The 18,564-nt window shown below is 41.3% G+C and overlaps 1 protein-coding gene and 1 long non-coding RNA gene across 7 annotated transcripts in view; one reads left to right on the top strand and one right to left on the bottom strand.

Moving 5' to 3' along the window:
* LOC106610669 (procathepsin L) overlaps positions 1-18,564 on the bottom strand; it is a 44,978-nt gene that overhangs the window by 21,285 nt on the left and 5,129 nt on the right. For all 6 annotated transcript variants that reach the window (XM_045723362.2, XM_045723359.2, XM_045723357.2 and 3 more), the window contains exon 4: positions 3,404-3,546. In XM_045723362.2, coding sequence (XP_045579318.2) covers positions 3,404-3,546 — 143 coding nt within the window. The remainder of the gene's footprint in view (positions 1-3,403; positions 3,547-18,564) is intronic.
* Positions 7,720-18,386, top strand: LOC145857991 (uncharacterized). The gene is made up of 2 exons (XR_014378697.1): positions 7,720-8,279; positions 16,008-18,386. It is a non-coding gene; the product is annotated as an uncharacterized LOC145857991 (long non-coding RNA).

Here is an 18,564-nt window from a genome sequence, read left to right as displayed (position 1 = left end):
GACCCCAAACTTTTGAACGCTAGTGTAATTGTGTGCTGTAGCGTTAAGATTTCCCTCACGGAGGGGGCCTCCGAATCCAGACCATTATTCCTCCTCCACCAAACTTTACAGTTAGCACTATACATTCGGGCAGGTAGGGTTCTCCTGACATCCGCCAAATCCAGTTTCGTCCGTTGGACTGACTGCCAGATGGTGATGGTGAAGCGTGAATCATTACTTCTGAGAATACATTTCCACTGCTCCAGTCCAATGGAAGTGAGCTTTACACCACTCCAGCAGACAATTGTCATTTTGCATGGTGAACTTAGGCTTGTGTGCGGCTGCACTGCCATGGAAAACGATTTCATGAAGCTCCCGAAGAACTGTTTTATGCTGACGTTGCTTCCAGAGGCAGTTTGGAACTTGGTAGAGAGTGTTGCAACTGAGAAAATAATCAAATCAAAGTTTATTTGTCACGTGCGCCGACTACAACAGGTGTAGACCTTACAGTGAAATGCTTACTTACAGGCTCTAACCAAAAGTGCGAAAAAAAGGTGTGTGTGTGTGTGTGTGTGTGTGTGTGTGTGTGTGTGTGTGTGTGTGTGTGTGTGTGTGTGTGTGTTTGTAGGTAAGTAAAGAAATAAACAACAGTAAAAAGACATTTGAAAATAAGAGTAGCAAGGCTATATACAGACACCGGTTAATCAGGCTTATTGAGGTACTATGTACATGTGGGTATGGTTAAAGTGACTATGCATATATGATGAACAGAGAGTAGCAGTAGCGTAAAAAGAGGGGTTGGCGGGTGGCGGGACACAATGCAGATAGCCCGGTTAGCCAATGTGCGGGAGCACTGGTTAGTCGGGCCAATTGAGGTAGTATGTACATGAATGTATAGTTAAAGTGACTATGCATATAAGATAAACAGAGAGTAGCAGGGAGGGGCAGGGGGAGGGCACATAGTGCAAATAGTCTGGATAACCATTTGGTTACCTGTTCAGGAGTCTTATGGCTTGGGGGTAAAAACTGTTGAGAAGCCTTTTTGTCCTAGACTTGGCACTCCGCTACCGCTTGCCATGCGAGAGAGAACAGTCTATGACTGGGGTGGCTGGGGTCTTTGACAATTTTCAGGGCCTTCCTCTGACACCGCCTGGTGTAGAGGTCCTGGGCCGTATACACTACCCTCTGAAGTGCCTTGCGGTCGGAGGCCGAGCAATTGCCATACCAGGCAGTGAGGCAACCGGTCAGGATGCTCTCGAACCTTTTGAGGATCTCAGGACCCATGCCAAATCTTTTTAGTTTCCTGAGGGGGAATAGGCTTTGTCGTAACCTCTTCACGACTGTCTTGGTGTGTTTGGACCATTCTAATTTGTTGTTGATGTGGACACCAAGGAATTTTAAGCTCTCAACCTGCTCCACTACAGCCCCGTCGATGAGAATGGGGACGTGCTCGTTGCTCCTTTTCCTGTAGTCCACAATCATCTCCTTAGTCTTGGTTACGTTGAGGGATAGGTTGTTATTCTGGCACCACCCTGCCAGGTCTCTGACCTCCTCCCTATAGGCTGTCTCGTCGTTGTTGGTGATCTGTTGTGTCTGTTGTGTCGTCAGCAAACTTAATGATGGTGTTGGAGTCGTGCCTGGCCATGCAGTCGTGGGTGAACAGGGAATACAGGAGGGGACTGAGCACGCACCCCTTGGGAGCTCCAGTGTTGAGGATCAGCGTGGCAGATGTGTTGCTACCCACCCTCACCACCTGGGGGCGGCCCGTCAGGAAGTCCAGGATCCAGTTGCAGAGGGAGGTGTTTAGTCCCAGGATCCTTAGCTTAGTGATGAGCTTTGAGGGTACTATGGTGTTGAACGCTGAGCTGTAGTCAATGAATAGCATTCTCACAGAGGTGTTCCTTTTGTCCAGGTGGGACAGGGTAGTGTGGAGTGCAATAGAGATTGCAACATCTGTGGATCTTTTTGGGCGGTATGCAAATTGGAGTGGGTCTAGGGTTTCTGTCATAATGGTGTTGATGTGAGCCATTAGCAGCCTTTCAAAGCACTTCATGGCTACGGACGTGAGTGCTACGGGTCTGTAGTCATTTAGGCAGGTTGCCTTTGTGTTCTTGGGCACAGGGACTATGGTGGTCTGCTTGAAGCATGTTGGTATTACAGACTCAATCAGAGACATGTTGAAAATGTCAGTGAAGACACCTGCCAGTTGGTCAGCACATGCCCGGAGCATTCGTCCTGGTAATCCATCTGGCCCCACAGCCTTGTGAATGTTGACCTGTTTAAAGGTCTTTGTCACGTCGGCTACTGAGAGCGTGATCACACGGTCGTCCGGAACAGCTGATGCTCTCATGCTCATGTTGCTTGCCTCGAAGCGAGCATAGAAGTGATTTAGCTCGTCTGGTAGGCTCGTGTCACTGGGCAGCTCGCGGCTGTGCTTCCCTTTGTCGTCTGTAATAGTTTGCAAGCCCTGTCACATCCGACAAGCATCGGAGCCGGTGTAGTATGATTCAATCTTATCCCTGTATTAGATGTTTCCGTGCTTCATCACTCGGTTGTCCCGTTCTGTGAGCTTGTGTGGCTTATCACTTCGCAGCTGAGCTGTTGTTGCTCCTAGATCTTTCTACACAATAACAGCATTACAGTTGACCGAGGGAGCTCTATCAGGACAGAAATTTGATGAACTGACTTGTTGAAAAGGTGGCATCCTATGACGGTGCCACGTTGAAAGTCACTGAGCTCTACAGTAAGGAAATTCTACTGCCAATGTTTGTTTATTAGTGGATTTGGCTATTTCAGCCACACCCATTCCTGACAGGTGTGTAAAATCGAGCACACGTCCATGCAATCTCCATAGACAAACATTGATGATGTGGCTGGTGACACTTTGATTCTTGAAAGTACAATATTTCAAAAACTTGATTGCTGACATGCATATCCTTTTAGGACTGTATCAACAGTGGACTAATGGAAGAAATACCAGAATATAGTTTTTGAGTGGATTTTCCCTTTAAATTCCTTTTTATTTTAGGATTTGGATAATGTGATGAATCGTAATTAATCAAAACAAATTAAATGTTTGAATTGTTCGATAGACCTAATTGTTATTTATAATCAATGGAAACAATTATTTCAGAAAGACTAGATGTATTTCCCTTGTTTTTGGGGGAATCTATCATTCTGTTGTATCTAATTATTAAGTTCAGGTAGACTAGAGGATACAGAATCAGTAGCCTATAGGTACAGTAGCCTACATACTATCAGGCTGTTTTTCAAGTTGAATTTTCTTTATTTTCTACCAATGCTGTAACTCTGAAAAGGGGGATGGCAAATAGATCCTTCTATTCTTCATTTAATCCTTTTATCTTTACACATATGTTAACTATTCTTCACTGTGCTATTAAAATGGCATGTGTCTGGGCCATACCATGTCAGCGAAGTAAGTCATGCCCAGGCGATAGGACTTGATGCCCTGGTCAGCCAGCATGTTGTGGACCAGCACCAGTTTGCGGTTGGAGATCCAGGAACTCCTGCGCTGAGACTCCTCCACTGGAGAGCTGTAGGACTTTCCTGTAGGGAATCAAAGTCAGTTCATTCAGGGCCCTATTCAGACATGAGAAAAGTTGACCAAAGACCTGAATTGAAACAATAACAAAGCGGGCTCCCAGCCTCTGTTTTGGTAAAAAAGCTGAGGGATAGGCCTGGAGAAATGTAACCACTCTCAAATTCATATGGATGCAAGGACTGACCATCCATGATATCAAAATTATTGTTTTAACTACGCATGAGGCAATACAGTGTTGGTTTACGTTTACATTGTTTACAAACATTGGAGTAAAACAAGGTTATATTTTAGGTTCGGATGGGGTATGACAGTTGAACTAAGCTCATGAGGCATTTATTAGTTATAATCAATAGGTATATATAATTAATTTATAAGTCCAAAAATGGATGTAGCAACTATCTCTTGACGCACGTTAAGGACAGGGGGCGCTATAGCGAATTTTGAAAAAAATACGTGCACATTTTAAACGGCCTCCTACTCAAACTCAGAAGCTAGGCATATAATTAGTAGATTTGGATAGAAAACACTCTAAAGTTTCTAAAACTGTTTGAATGGTGTCTGTGAGTATAACAGAACTCATATGGCAGTCAAAACCCCGAGGCAGATCCTAACAGGAAGTGGAAATCTGATTTGTGGAATCACTTTCAAGTCTTTGGCTATGAAACACACCGTGAGTTAGGATTCATTGAGCACTTCCTAAGGCTTCCACTAGATGTCAACAGTCTTTACAAAGTGGTTTGAGTCTTCTCCGGTAGAAACTGACCGAACGAGAGGCCTGGAAAGTTGGTCATAGGGGGAGGGCCATTACTACTATGACGCGGGCACCCGTGGGGTACCCTCTCGTTCCGAAACGTTTAGTAAGACAATGCAATCGTCCGCCTTCAATTTTATTGAAGCTCTGATTGAAAAAGGCCCTAAAGATTTATGTTATATAACGTTTGACATGTTTGAACGAACTTAAATACATTTTTTTTGCACATTCGTGACGACAAGTCCCGCGCGCTTCAGTACATTTTGAGTAGCCTTCGGAACGCGCTAACAAGAAGGAGCTATTGGTACAGAAATTATTAACTTTTTCGAACAAAACTACATTTGTTGTGGACCTGGGATTCCTAGAAGTGCCTTCTGATGAAGATAATCAAAGGTTAGGGAATATTTACAATAGTATATTTGATTTTAGATGGTTCCAAGATGGCGCTAACCTGTATCGCCTAGCCTATTTTTCTGAGCACAGCACCTCGTTTATTGCAAAGTGTGATTTCCCAGTAAAGTTATTTTTAAATCTGGCAATGCGATTGCATTGACGAGATGTTAATCTATAATTCTTTGAATGACAATATTACATTTTAAAAATGTTTTCGAATAGTAATTTAGTAAATTGTAGCGCTGATCCACCGGATGCATTTGAGGGAAAATATCACGCGCCGATGTAAAATGCTGTTTTTATATATAAATATGAACTTTATCGAACAAAAGAATGCATGTATTGTGTAACATGATGTCCTAGGATTGTCATCTGATGAAGATTGTCAAAGGTTAGTGCTTCATTTAGCTGTGATTTGGTTATTTGTGATGCATGTGGTTGGTCGGAAAATGGCGGTGTGGCTATTTTGACGATGTACTCTCCTAACATAATGTAATGTTTTGCTTTCGCTGTGAAGCCTTTTTGAAATCGGATTTGAAAATAGCTTTTCGGTGAAAGCACATTTTGCAATATTCTGAGTAGATAGCCCGGCCATCATGGCTAGCTATTTTGACACCCACCAAGTTTGGCACTCACCAAACTCAGATTTACTATAAGAAAAATTGGATTACCTTTGCTGTTCTTCGTCAGAATGCACTCCCAGGACTTCTACTTCAACACCCAATGTTGTTTTGGTTCCAAATAATCCATAGTTATATCCAAATAGCTGCGTTTTGTTCTTGCGTTCAAGACACTATCCGAAGGGTGACGCGTCGGCGCATATCGTGACAAAAAAATTCAAAATATTCCATTACCGTACTTCGAAGCATGTCAAACGCTGTTTAAAATAAATTTTTATGCGATTTTTCTCGTAAAATAGCGATAATATTCCAACCGGGAGACGTTGTATCCGTTCAAACACTGAAAGTAGAAAATGGAGTCGTCACATGCACGCGCGCACCAGTGTCATTGTTCTCAGAACGACCACTTTCCAAAACCCCTACTGTCTCTGCAGGCTCCGGACTGTGGGCCGTTTGTTTGATATTAATAGTTAGCAATTAATACTGAACAAATAGGAGGATATTTCTGTCCTGTTAGTGTCTGTGTTTTCATGGGCTCCACTCTAGTTCCCTGCAGCTAATCTGGGCGTATGGTCACCAGAGATGGCTTGAGCTGACAAATTAGTTAGTTAAAGACTGCATTACATAGACAAGATGAGGTGGGTGTAACCGAGACAGAGATAGTGAGGAATTGTTCTAAACTCCTCCTGGCTGTCTCTAAATCATCCTTGCATCTGGGAAACTAAGCCAGGAAGGGGTTAAGACAACACCCCGTGCAGATAACGACAGGATGAACCCAGAGTGGCTTATGATGCTCCTTGGTCTGCATGAGGGGGGTTGAACCAACCATTATTAGTGTCAGCTATTTTTAGTACTCTGCATTTGTGTAAGGTTACATGGTTAGGTTACATGGTCCAACACTCAAGGGTCGACCAGCCTCATTATTGCAATAATTAATCGATATTAAATAGAGATGATTGTTTAAAGAAATTACCAATTCTCTCTCAGTACTGAATTTCCACAACATTTTTGGCGACGAGGAGGTGATCTGCAACTTCCCCGGTTGACCGCTCCTGAAGATCTGGGTAAACTGTGCACAGGGGATCAGATATTGGGATTTTAGGGTAAACCACGCTTATTATTGAGCAGCTGAACCCGCCTATGATCGAGAGGTAGCGGGCACAGGTGGATACCGGATCTCGGACATAGTACTGAGAGAGGTAAGCTTGGACAATCTATCAATATGTGTTTTTTAAAAGATAATAAAAAATAAAAAACAATAAAAACATAAAAGCCCCTGTTGAGGGTACGCTCAGAGCGAGGTCTTCCTTAAGACGTCCACAGCTGAGGTAACTGGCAGGACTGAGTTGAGTTGATAAGAGTGTTCTTAAATGAGGTATCCTTGGGCATAATTGTTAATCAGCCAGTTGCGGGCAAACAAAAGTCCAGATCCGTGGTCCTGAGTTGATCCCAGTGGGATTGGTGAGGTTAATGTAGAGTGAAGGACTGGAGAGCGGGTAATCTTGCGAGAAAACTCGGTTTGGTGAAGTGCATTGAATGAGGGACAGTAGTGCAGGTGACGCCTTGCTAGGGCGTCTGATTTGAAGTTCAAATTTTAACATATATATGTAATTGAGAAAATGTTTTGTTAAATGAGGTAAACAGCTATGCCCTGGCTTACGATTGTTAGGTGTTATTGTAAGTGTTTTGTTGTTACTGATAAATAGAAAATACGAGGTAAGGTTGGATTTTTTTGGGACCGTGTTGCATAATTAGATAGTAGACATGGGTAATCTGTAGGTAGTTTTGCACATTTGGATAGACATAAAATATTCTATACCATAGGAATCACAGTAGGCGATATCACAATGTGGATACAACACCCCGTTGTGGGACCACTAATTAGGCAATATTTTGATAATGGTATGGGTTTCCCTTTTCATATAGACAGGGTTTGAAATCTAACACAGCGCTAACCGTTTTTTCCTCTTGTCCGTCTTATTCCCTGTGTTTGTGAATGTGATATGAGAGTTGTGGGAGTAAGTGTCAATCTGAAGTTTGGAAGCTGATTTAAAATTGTGATAATAAGTTTTGATATGGAGCGTTATCTTGGAGTTCTGTTCAACACTGCCCATCATAGAATGTCAAGGACTGGTATTATTAAGTGCTAGATGTTATTCTGTAATTTCCTTTAAGACTTGAGAACCGTTGAGCATTATTCCCATAGCGCAGCTTCCAAGAAACTAACGTTTTTGGGTTCCGCTGGGAGTGTATGGATGAGGAGTTGCTGGAAACGGAGTGATTCATTATATAATGACTTTGTGACGATGTGAAAAAAAATGGAATGAGAAATTGTATGTGTGTATAATCGATTACTAGAGATTTGATCAAGTAATATAATGAGATGCAACTTAAACAACCCATACGTAGACGTACATAGGTTCAAGAGTGGTCTCTTTATGGATAATTTGTTAGAGAGAATGTTAAAGCATTATGACTGTCTACTGGATCTGGGAGATAGTCTCAGAAAAAGATTGGCATATGTTAAAACCGCAAGGAGAGAGGAGCAAAATAAACATCACTAAAGCAAAGTCATAAAGACACTAATAGAAGCGCGCGAGCATTCTACCATTGTGTACTTGGCACAATTATATAAAAGAAGAATCATTAGCTCAATACACCAGCGTATTGATGTTAGCGTTCTATCAGCGTCATTGCACTAACCGTACTATTTGTGAAGTAATTTGAGTATGGACATTGTTAAACGGGGTACTTGGCAAATTTGCTCAGGCTATTTTGTTTGGATTTCAGAGCACTGGTTTGAATGTACCAGAGCTCAGAATAACGGATTAATTTACGGATGCTCAATGCCAGGTTGAATATGGCCGTTGTCAGTAAACGTTAGGGAAATAACGTAATTTGAATTATTGCCAGCAGCACAGTTCGTCACCAACATTTTGAAAAAGCATGTAAAAAGCCTAACCAGCTCTGCTAGGTGAGTAGAATGGAGAGTGAAGATGTATTCTCTTGTTTGTGTCTGGAAGTAACATTATCTAGCTAACTCTAGCCAGTTAGCTTGGTTGCTTAACTGCCTTGTGGCAAGACAAGTATTATGCATTATGAATCAGAGAGTTTAGCGGATTTTGAGGATGAATAATCCTTGTGAGAATCAAGGACAGTGGATATTAGGTGACATTAAAATTAGCAGTATATATGGGCAAGAGCACGAATGATTTTTACGAAGAGTTAACAGTTTGTGTCACGCCTGTAAGCATGTAGATTTGAGGGTTCTGTGTTGATACAATATGTAAGTTAGTGAATTTGTTATTGGCGTGAAAAGACGAAGAAACTCGTATGCCAAACATCGCCACATTAGTAAACTATGTGGTAGAGTAGGGTCACAAGGAATTATATGGTAAATCACAACCGGCGAAACAAGAGATAACAACATGTTTGGGGGTTTCGATAAAAATGCGACTAAGGAAAACCCTAGAGGTTTTAATCTCGTGAGACACTACTTCATTTTATTCTAAAATAGATGTATTGACTTGAGGAAAGGGAGGAGGAGGTAACAGAGTAATTAAAGTGGCCTCCCTGAGAACCGAAGGTATGTTTGTTTTGACTATCATTAAAAAAAATGTGTTTACCTGGTAACATGGCGTTAGACAGGAAAACAGATGTAGAGTACAGTAGAGATGGTAGAGGGTTTTCTGAGTTTAAGGGAAGAAATGCAGACTAGTGAAGCTAACAAAGGAAAGTAAGTCAATTGGAAAGTAGGAATTTCACATTTGAATTGTTTCTATTGATTAAGAATTGGCTGATGTATTTTCTACATTTGGAGCATTACAGGTTAATCTTAAAATAACAGATGTTTAATGAGTGTGAAGCAGAGGTTGGTATAAAAAAATCGAGTAATATTGTTAGGTTAGACTACATGTAACATTTTATTTTTCTAGTAAGGAGGGAATTATCATGGTTTGGTTTCTTTTATTTTCTAAACCGGACAGTGACGAAGATATTGATAAGGAGTATTGATGGAAACTTAATGAGTGTTGACAGTATGTGAATGGTAATATGTTATTATTGTTTTTTTATAGCACTAATGATGTGATATTTTAGTAATACAAGGTACAAGGTTAAATGATGAGTAGAGGGATTGAGCCTTGAGATTGTAAAAACGATTAGCTGAGGTTGAAAGTGAGCAGGCAGTGGGACATTTGAAGTAGAGGTATGAGAAACATTTTTTGACAGTTTCTGAATATTATTGCTTGGTTTTGTAGTTTTGGTAACACCAGTGAACTTGAGCAGGAAGTTAATGTATTCTAAAATTATAATCTGTTTCCATTACGTGGAACTGTCACGTCCTGACCCTAGTAAGATGTAATTTTCTATAGTAGAGTAGGTCAGGGCGTGACAGGGGGTGTTTGGGTTTTTTCTATGTTTTCTATTTCTATGTTTAAGTTCTAGTTTTTCTATTTCTATGTTGGGGTTGTTTGGGTTGATCTCCAATTGGAGGGAGCTGATCCTCGTTGCCTCTGATTGGAGATCATATTTAAGTAGGGTTTTTTTCTTCCTGTTTTGTGGGTTATTATCTTTTGAGTAGTGTTTGTTTCTCTCTGCGTCACGGTTTGTTGTTTTGTTATATTCAGTTATTTGTGTATTGCAAAAGTTTCACGGATTATATAAAATGTGGAACTACAAACACGCTGCACCTTGGTCCGCTCCTTTTGACAGCCGTGACAGAATAACCCACCATAAAAGGACCAAGCAGCATGCCCAGGAGCAACAGAAATTGACCTGGGAAGACATTCTGGACGGGAAAGGACCCGGGAGGCAGGCTGGGGAGTATTGCCGTCCGAGGGAGGAGATTGTAGCAGCAAAAGCGGAGCGGCGTTATTATGAGGCGCTGTACCAACCAAGAGGCAAGTGCGAGAGACGGCCCCAAAAATGTTTGGTCCAGAACTCCCAGAGATGTTCCCTAGTCCAGAACTCCCAGCGACGTTCCCTAGTCCAGTGAGACCTATTCCAGCTCCACGAATGAAGCTTCCAGTGATGATCTATGGTCCGAAGCCTGTAGAGATGATCCATGGAAAGAAGCCTGTAGGGATGATCCATGGCCCGGAGCCTGTAGGGATGATCCATGGCCCGGAGCCTGTAGGGATGATCCATGGCAAGAAGCCTGTAGGGATGATCCATGGCCCGGAGCCTGTAGGGATAATCCATGGCAAGAAGCCTGTAGGGATGATCCATGGCCCGGAGCCTGTAGAGAGGATCCATGGCACGAAGCCTCCAGTGATGATCCATGGCACGGAGCCTGCAGGGACAGCCCACAGTCCGGAACCTCCTGAGACGGCCCACAGTCCGGAACCTCCTGAGAAGTTCCTCAGCCCGGAGTCTCCAGCGACAGCCTGCAGCCAGGAGTCTCCAGCGGCGGCCTGCAGCCCAGAACCTCCAGCAATGATCTACAGTCCGGTTCCCCCGACAACGATCCACGGTCCGGTGGTACTAGAGCGCGGAGGGATCAGCGGGTGGAGCGGGAATTATGCCCCGAAGCCGCCTCTTCTGCTGGAGGTTAAGGTTATGTGGACTGCATTTGAGCTGCCATAGACAATTATCACCCTCCCTTTTGTTTTGTGGTTTCTTTATTGATTATGTTGCATTTGGAGTCTGCACCTTTGGGGGGGGGGTACTGTCACGTCCTGACCCTAGTAAGATGTCATTTTCTATAGTAGAGTAGGTCAGGGCGTGACAGGGGGTGTTTTGGGTTTTTCTATGTTTTCTATGTTTAAGTTCTAGTTTTTCTATTTCTATGTTGGGGTTGATCTCCAATTGGAGGCAGCTGGTCCTCGTTGCCTCTGATTGGAGATCATATTTAAATAGGGGTTTTTTCTTCCTGTTTTGTGGATTATCTTTTGAGTAGTGTTTGTTTCTCTCTGCGTCACTGTTTGTTGTTTTATGTTCAGTTATTTGTGTATTGCAAAAGTTTCACGGATTATATAAAATGTGGAACTACAAACACGCTGCACCTTGGTCCACTCCTTTTGACAGCCGTGACAGGAACAGTGTCCAGTAATTAAAGTACATTAAAATAAGTATTGACTATTAAGCTGATAAGACGGCAGCAACTTTTTGAAGGTTCTACATTTGCTAATCAACAGTTTTATATTTTTACTAAATTAATACAACAGGTAAAACTGATAAGATTACCGGAAAGGGGCTCTGGGATTGTTTATTTTAGACTGTGTCGATTTCCACTTAATGGAACAGGGTATTATCTGATGCTTCTTGAGTAGGATTCTTGCTTCCAGGACTGATGGAAGTCCAATACAGTTGAAGTCGGAAGTTTACATACACCTTAGCCAAATACATGTAAACTCAGTTTTTCACAATTCCTGACATTTAATCAGAGTAAAAAATTCCCTGTCTTAGTTCAGTTAGGATCACCACTTTATTTTAAGAATGTGAAATGTCAGAATAATAGTAGAGAGAATGATTTCAGCTTTTATTTCTTTCATCACATTCCCAGTGGGTCAGAAGTTTACATACACTCAATTAGTATTTGGTAGCATTGCCTTTAAATTGTTTAACTTGGGCCAAAAGTTTCGGGTAGAGGTCGACCGACAAATCGGAATGGCCGATTGCAACGATTCATAACAATCGGAAATCGGTATTTTTGTACACCGATTTAAAAAAAAATGTAACACCTTTATTTAACTAGGCAAGTCAGTTAAGAACACATTCTTGTTTTCAATGATGGCCTAGGAACGTTGGGTTAACTGCCTTGTTCAGGGGCAGAACGACAGATTTTTACCTTGTCAGCTCAGGGATTCAATCTTGCAACCTTACGGTTAACTAGTCCAATGCTCTAACCACCTGCTTTACATTGCACTCCACGAGGTTACGCAAATGCAGTAAGAAGCTAAGGTAAGTTGCTAGCTAGCATTAAACTTATCTTATAAAAAACAATCAATCAATCATAATCACTAGTTAACTACACATGGTTGATGATATTACTAGTTTATCTAGCCTGTCCTGCGTTGCATATAATCGCATATAATCGCTTAGGTACACGTTGCGCCAACCATAAACATCAATGCCTTTCTTAAAATGAATACACAAGTATATATTTTTAAACCTGCATATTTAGTTAATATTGCCTGCTAACATGAATTACTTTTAACTAGGGAAAATGTGTCACTTCTCTTGCAATAGAGTCAGGGTATATGCAGCCGACTTCGCCAAACGGGGGGATGATTTAACAAATGCGCATTTGCGAAAAAAGCACAATCGTTGCACGACTGTACCTAACCATAAACATCAATGCCTTTCTTAAAATCAATACACAGAAGTATATATTTTTAAACGTGCATATTTAGCTAAAAGAAATCCAGGTTAGCAGGCAATATTAACCAGGTGAAATTGTGTCACTTCTCTTGCGTTCATTGCACGCAGTCAGGGTATATGCAACAGTTTGGGCCGCCTGGCTCGTTGCAAACTAATTTGCCAGAAATGTACGTAATTATGACATAACATTGAAGGTTGTGCAATGTAACAGGAATATTTAGTCTTAGGGATGCCTCCCGTTAGATAAAATACGTATTTCACTGAAAGGAAAAATGTTTTGTTTTCGAGATGATAGTTTCCGGATTTGACCATATTAATGACCTAAGGCTCGTATTTCTGTGTGTTTTTATTATAATTAAGTCTATGATTTGATAGAACAGTCTGACTGAGGAGTGGTAGTAGGCAGCAGCAGACTCGTAAGCATTCATTCAAACAGCACTTTCGTGCATTTTGCCAGCAGCTCTTCGCTGTGCTTCAAGCATTGCGCTGTTTATGACTTCAAGCCTATCAACTCCCAAGATTAGGCTGGTGTAACCGATGTGAAATGGCTAGCTAGTTAGCGGGTGGTGCTAATAGCGTTTCAAACGTCACTCGCTCTGAGACTTGGAGTAGTTGTTCCCCTTCCTCTACATGGGTAACGCTGCTTTGAGGGTGGCTGTTGTCAATGTGTTCCTGGTTCGAGCCCAGGTAGGAGCGAGGAGAGGGACGGAAGCTATACTGTTACACTGGCAATACTAAAGTGCCTATAGGAACATCCAATAGTCAAAGGTATATGAAATACAAATCGTATAGAGAGAAATAGTCCTATAATTCCTATAATAACTACAACCTAAAACTTCTTACCTGGGAATATTGAAGACTCATGTTAAAAGGAACCACCAGCTTTCATATGTTCTGAGCAAGGAACTTAAACGTTATCTTTCTTACATGGCACATATTGCACTTTTACTTTCTTCTCCAACACTTTGTCTTTGCATTATTTAAACCAAATTGAACATGTTTCATTATTTATTTGAGGCTAAATTGATTTTATAGATGTATTACATTAAGTTAAAATAAGTGTTCATTCAAAATTGTTGTAATTGTCATTATTACAAATACATTTAAATAAATCGGCCGCTGAATCGGTATCGGCTTTTTTTGGTCCTCCAATAATCGGTCGACCTCTAGTTTCGGGTAGCCTTCCACAAGCTTCCCAATTTTGGCCCATTCCTCCTGACAGAGCTGGTGTAACTGAGTCAGGTTTGTAGGCCTCCTTGCTCGCACACGCTTTTTCAGTTCTGCCCACAAATTTTCTATAGGATTGAGGTCAGAGCTTTGTGATGGCCACTCCAATACCTTGACTTTGTTGTCCTTAAGCCATTATGCCACATCTTTGGAAGTACGCTTTGGGTCATTGTCCATTTGGAAGACCCATTTGCGACCAAGCTTTAACTTTCTGACTGATGTCTTGAGATGTTGCTTCAATATATCCACATAATTTTCCATCTTCATGATGCCATCTATTTTGTGAAGAGCACCAGTCCCTCCTTCAGCAAATCACCCCCACAACATGATGCTGCCACCCCCGTGCTTCACATTTGGGATGGTGTTCTTCGGCTTGCAAGCCTCCCCCTTTTTCCTCCAAACATAGCTATGGTCATTATGGCCAAACAGTTCTATTTTTGTTTCATCAGACCAGAGGATGTTTCTCCAAAAAGTACGATCTTTGTCCCCATGTGCATTTGCAAACCGTAGTCTGGCTTTTTTATGGCGGTTTTGGAGCAGTGGCTTCTTCCTTGCTGAGCAGCCTTTCAGGTTATGTCGATATAGGACTCGTTTTACTGTGGATATTGATACTTTTTTACCTGTGTCCTCCAGCATCTTCACAAGGTCCTTTGCTGTTGTTCTGGGATTGATTTGCACTTTTTGCACCAAAGTGCGTTCCTCTCTAGGAGACAGAACGCGTCTCCTTCCTGAACGGTATGACGGCTGCGTGTTCCCATGGTGTTTATACTTGTGTACTATTGTTTGTACAGATGAACGTGGTACCTTAAGGCATTTGGAAATTGCTCCCAAGGATGAACCAGACTTGTGGAGGTTTTCTTCTGAGGTCTTGGCTGATTTCTTTTGATTTTCCCATGATGTCAAGCAAAGAGGCATACATGTTGCATGCTAAATTAAGTGCACATAAACATTGGGGTAAATTAAAGCAAACGATCTTGTTTTGTTTGTAGTTAAAACCTTTGGGTTACTTATTATGATATTGGTATAGTGAATTCTGAAGAAATTGACACTTATTCTTCCAGGAGACTGGGGGTGGTAATTTTTTTTCTCTTTGAAATGTTTCCTGAGGCTATGGTCTTGGGAGAGGGGTTAGTGAAATTCAGCAGTTTTATAGGTATAAAGGTATCCGGATTCGGTGGTAAAGATGAGTTACCAAATTAAATAAGGCCTGGACATTTTTGTTTGTTTTTGCCATATGATTTACCACACACACACACACACCAGCACGCACTTTACTGATTAGGAATTTGGGTTAGTGTCGAGGCATCTTAAAGGGGCACACGCACACAGTTTTAATTGAACACGTGAATTATTATGATAAATGTACTGAAGAAACTTACTGTAACTCGGGATAAGAAATGTATGAAATGTTTGACTGTTTTAAAATAATTGGTCTAATAGAGAAATAAACATTTATTTGAAGGGTTTGAATGACCTCTGACCTGACCTTCTAGTATGGTTTGATATCCCTCATTGGAAAGCCGAGAGATGGTTGGATGATGATTTAAAGGTCATTTGTAATACTATTAATTATGGAGAAGTTTATAATTAATAGGACCACGAGAAAGATAGACCTGTCTATTTTTCTATTTCTTGAATCAAGTTATTGATACAGTTTTTTTTTCTGGGTAGTGATTCTAATTTGATTTGTTATTTAAAAATGTATACAATTTTTAACCAGTGGTGGTGTTGTTACACATTAGTCACTATGTGAATTATGTCAAAATTGGGGAATCACCTGTTTTTTTGGGGGGTTTTTGGATTGATGTATTAAGGAGTGTGTTGTTGCATTGTTTGTTCTGTTTTGTTTTGATAAATCTCACCAGACTGGGTCTGCTGGATGATCGGGATAATTTCCTGATCCTATGACTCTGCGATGAGGTTGACTGTGTGATAATACATATAAGATAATTTGAAAATGTGTTTAAACAGAGTGCCATGTTATTTTTTTTCTTTGACATGTGCTTTAGAGATTTGCATTTAGAATATTGGTAGTAGTAATAATTTGTCATACAGTAGAACATTTGTTTGGATTTCTTGAATGCTTGTCTGGATTTCCTGAATCAGAGATGCACTGAACTGAATTGTTGTTCTGATCTGTCCTTTCTCGAAGTTATGGTGGAGATGGTATCTAGATGCATGGAAGGGAATTCGACCAAATGGTGTCAACCTCAAACCCTCTCTAACCGGCTGAAGAAATGGCGTTCACTACGGCCCTGTCCTGCACCACTTCTCTCGAGAGACCTGAGTCCGAACCAGCAACCGGTGTACAGCATCCAGTTGAAGTCATCAACTGCCTTTTCTCTCAGGAGTGCCTAAGAAATACATATGGAGAGAGTTCTGTTCCAAAACTTCTCTCATATTGCTGGTATACTGGTTGGCAAATGGACAAGACATACAGTGCCTGGCAAAAGTATTCATCCCCCTTGGCATTTTTCCTATTTTGTTGCATTACAACCTGTAATTTAAATGGACATTTATTTGGATTTCATATAATGGACATACACAAAATAGTCCAAATTGGTGAAGTGAAATGAAAAAAGAACTTGTTTCAGAAAACAAATTTATAACAGAAAAGTGGTGCGTACATATGTATTCACCCCCTTTGCTATGAAGCCCCTAAATAAGATCTGGTGCAACCAATTACCTTCAGAAGTCACATAATTAGTTAAATAAAGTCCACCTGTGTGCAATCTAAGTGTCACATGATCTGTCACATGATCTCAGTACATATACACCTGTTCTGAAAGGCCCCAGAGTCTGCAACACCACTAAGCATGGGGCACCATCAAGCAAGCGGCACCATGAAAACCTAACAGGTCTCCAAACAGGTCAGGGACAAAGTTGTGGAGAAGTACAGATCAGGGTTGGGTTATAAAAAAATATCCGAAACTTTGAACATCCCACGGAGCACCATTAAATCCATTAATAAAAAATTGAAAGAATATGGCACCACAACAAACCTGCCATGAGATGTCGCCCACCAAAACTCATAGACAAGGCAAGAAGGGCATTAATCAGAGAGGCAACAAAGAGACCAAAGTTAACCCTGAAGGAGCTGCACAGCGGAGATTGGAGTATCTGTCCATAGGACCACTTTAAGCCGTACACTCCATTGCTTAAAGAAGAAAATAAGCAAACACGTTTGGTGTTTGTCAAAAGGCATGTGGGAGACTCCCCAAATATATGGAAGAAGGTACTCTGGTCAGATAAGACTAATATTGAGCTTTTTGGCCATCAAGGAAAACACTATGTCTGGTGCAAACCCAACATCTCACACCATCCCCATAGTGAAGCATGGTGGTGGCAGCATCATGCTGTGGGGATGTTTTTCATCAGCAGGGACTGGGAAACCGGTCAAAATTGAAGGAATGATGGATGGCGCTAAATACAGGGAAATTCTTGAGGGAAACCTGTTTCAGTCTTCCAGAGATTTGAGACTGGGACTGAGGTTCACCTTCCAGCAGGACAATGACCCTAAGCATACTGCTAAAGCAACACTCAAGTGGTTTAAGAGGAAACATTTAAATGTCCTGGAATGGCCTAGTCAAAGCCCAGACCTCAATCCAACAGAATCTGTGGTATGACTTAAAGATTGCTGAACACCAGCGGAACCTATCCAACTTGAAGGAGCAGGAGCAGTTTTGCATTGAAGAATGGGCAAAAATCCCAGTGGCTAGCTTATAGAGACATACCCCAAGAGACTTGCAGCTGTAATTGCTGCAAAAGGTGGATCTACAATGTTTTGACTTTGGGGGGGTGAATAGTTATACACGCTCAAGTTCATTTTTTTGTCATATTTCTTGTTTGTTTCACAATAAAAACTATTTTGCATCCTCAAAGTGGTAGACATGTTGTGTAAATGAAATTATACAACCCCCAAAAATCGATTTTAATTCCAGGTTGTAAGGCAACAATATAGGAAAAATACCAAGGGGGGTGAGTACTTTCGCAAAAGTGGTCCTATTGACAGATACTCCAATCTCCGCTGTGGAGGGTTATCTTTGGTCTCTTTGTTGCCTCTCTGATTAATGCCCTCCTTGCCTGGTCCATGAGTTTTGGTGGGCGGCCCTCTCTTGACTCTTTTGTTGTGGTGCCATATTTTCATTTTTTTTTAATGATGGATTTAATGGTGCTCCGTGGGATGTTCAAAGTTTCAGATATTTTTTTTATAACCCTGATCTGTACTTCTCCACCACTTTGTCCCCGACCTTTTTGGAGAGCTCCTTGGTAATTTATTTCATTTCACCAATTTCGACTATTTTGTGTATGTCCATTATATGAAATAAAAATCAATTTAAATTACAGGTTGTAATGCAACAAAATAGGAAAAATGCCAAGGGGGATGAATACTTTTGCAAAGCACTGTAGTACTCTGCATTTGTGTAAAGGTTAAGTTACTCGGTCCAACACTCAAAGGTGGGGGATCGACCAGCCTCCTTATTGCAATAATTTATCAATATTAAATAAAGATGATTGTTTGAAGAAATGACCAAGTCTCTCTCAGTACTGAATTTCTACGACAGTGTCCATATAGCCAGAGAGGAAGAGGCGAAGCGAGAGGCCCAACTCGGCTAAAAATCTGCCTTCTCCAGCAGGTGGCGTTGTTAGTTTCTTTTGCTCACCAATCGAGGAGTTTCGAATTTAGCCCCTCAAATGGAATGGTTAAT

This window comes from Salmo salar, chromosome 09, assembly GCF_965601325.2.
Source record: "Salmo salar chromosome 09, fSalSal1, whole genome shotgun sequence".
Lineage (NCBI taxonomy): Eukaryota > Metazoa > Chordata > Actinopteri > Salmoniformes > Salmonidae > Salmo > Salmo salar.
This window is presented reverse-complemented; position numbering and strand designations above follow the sequence as displayed.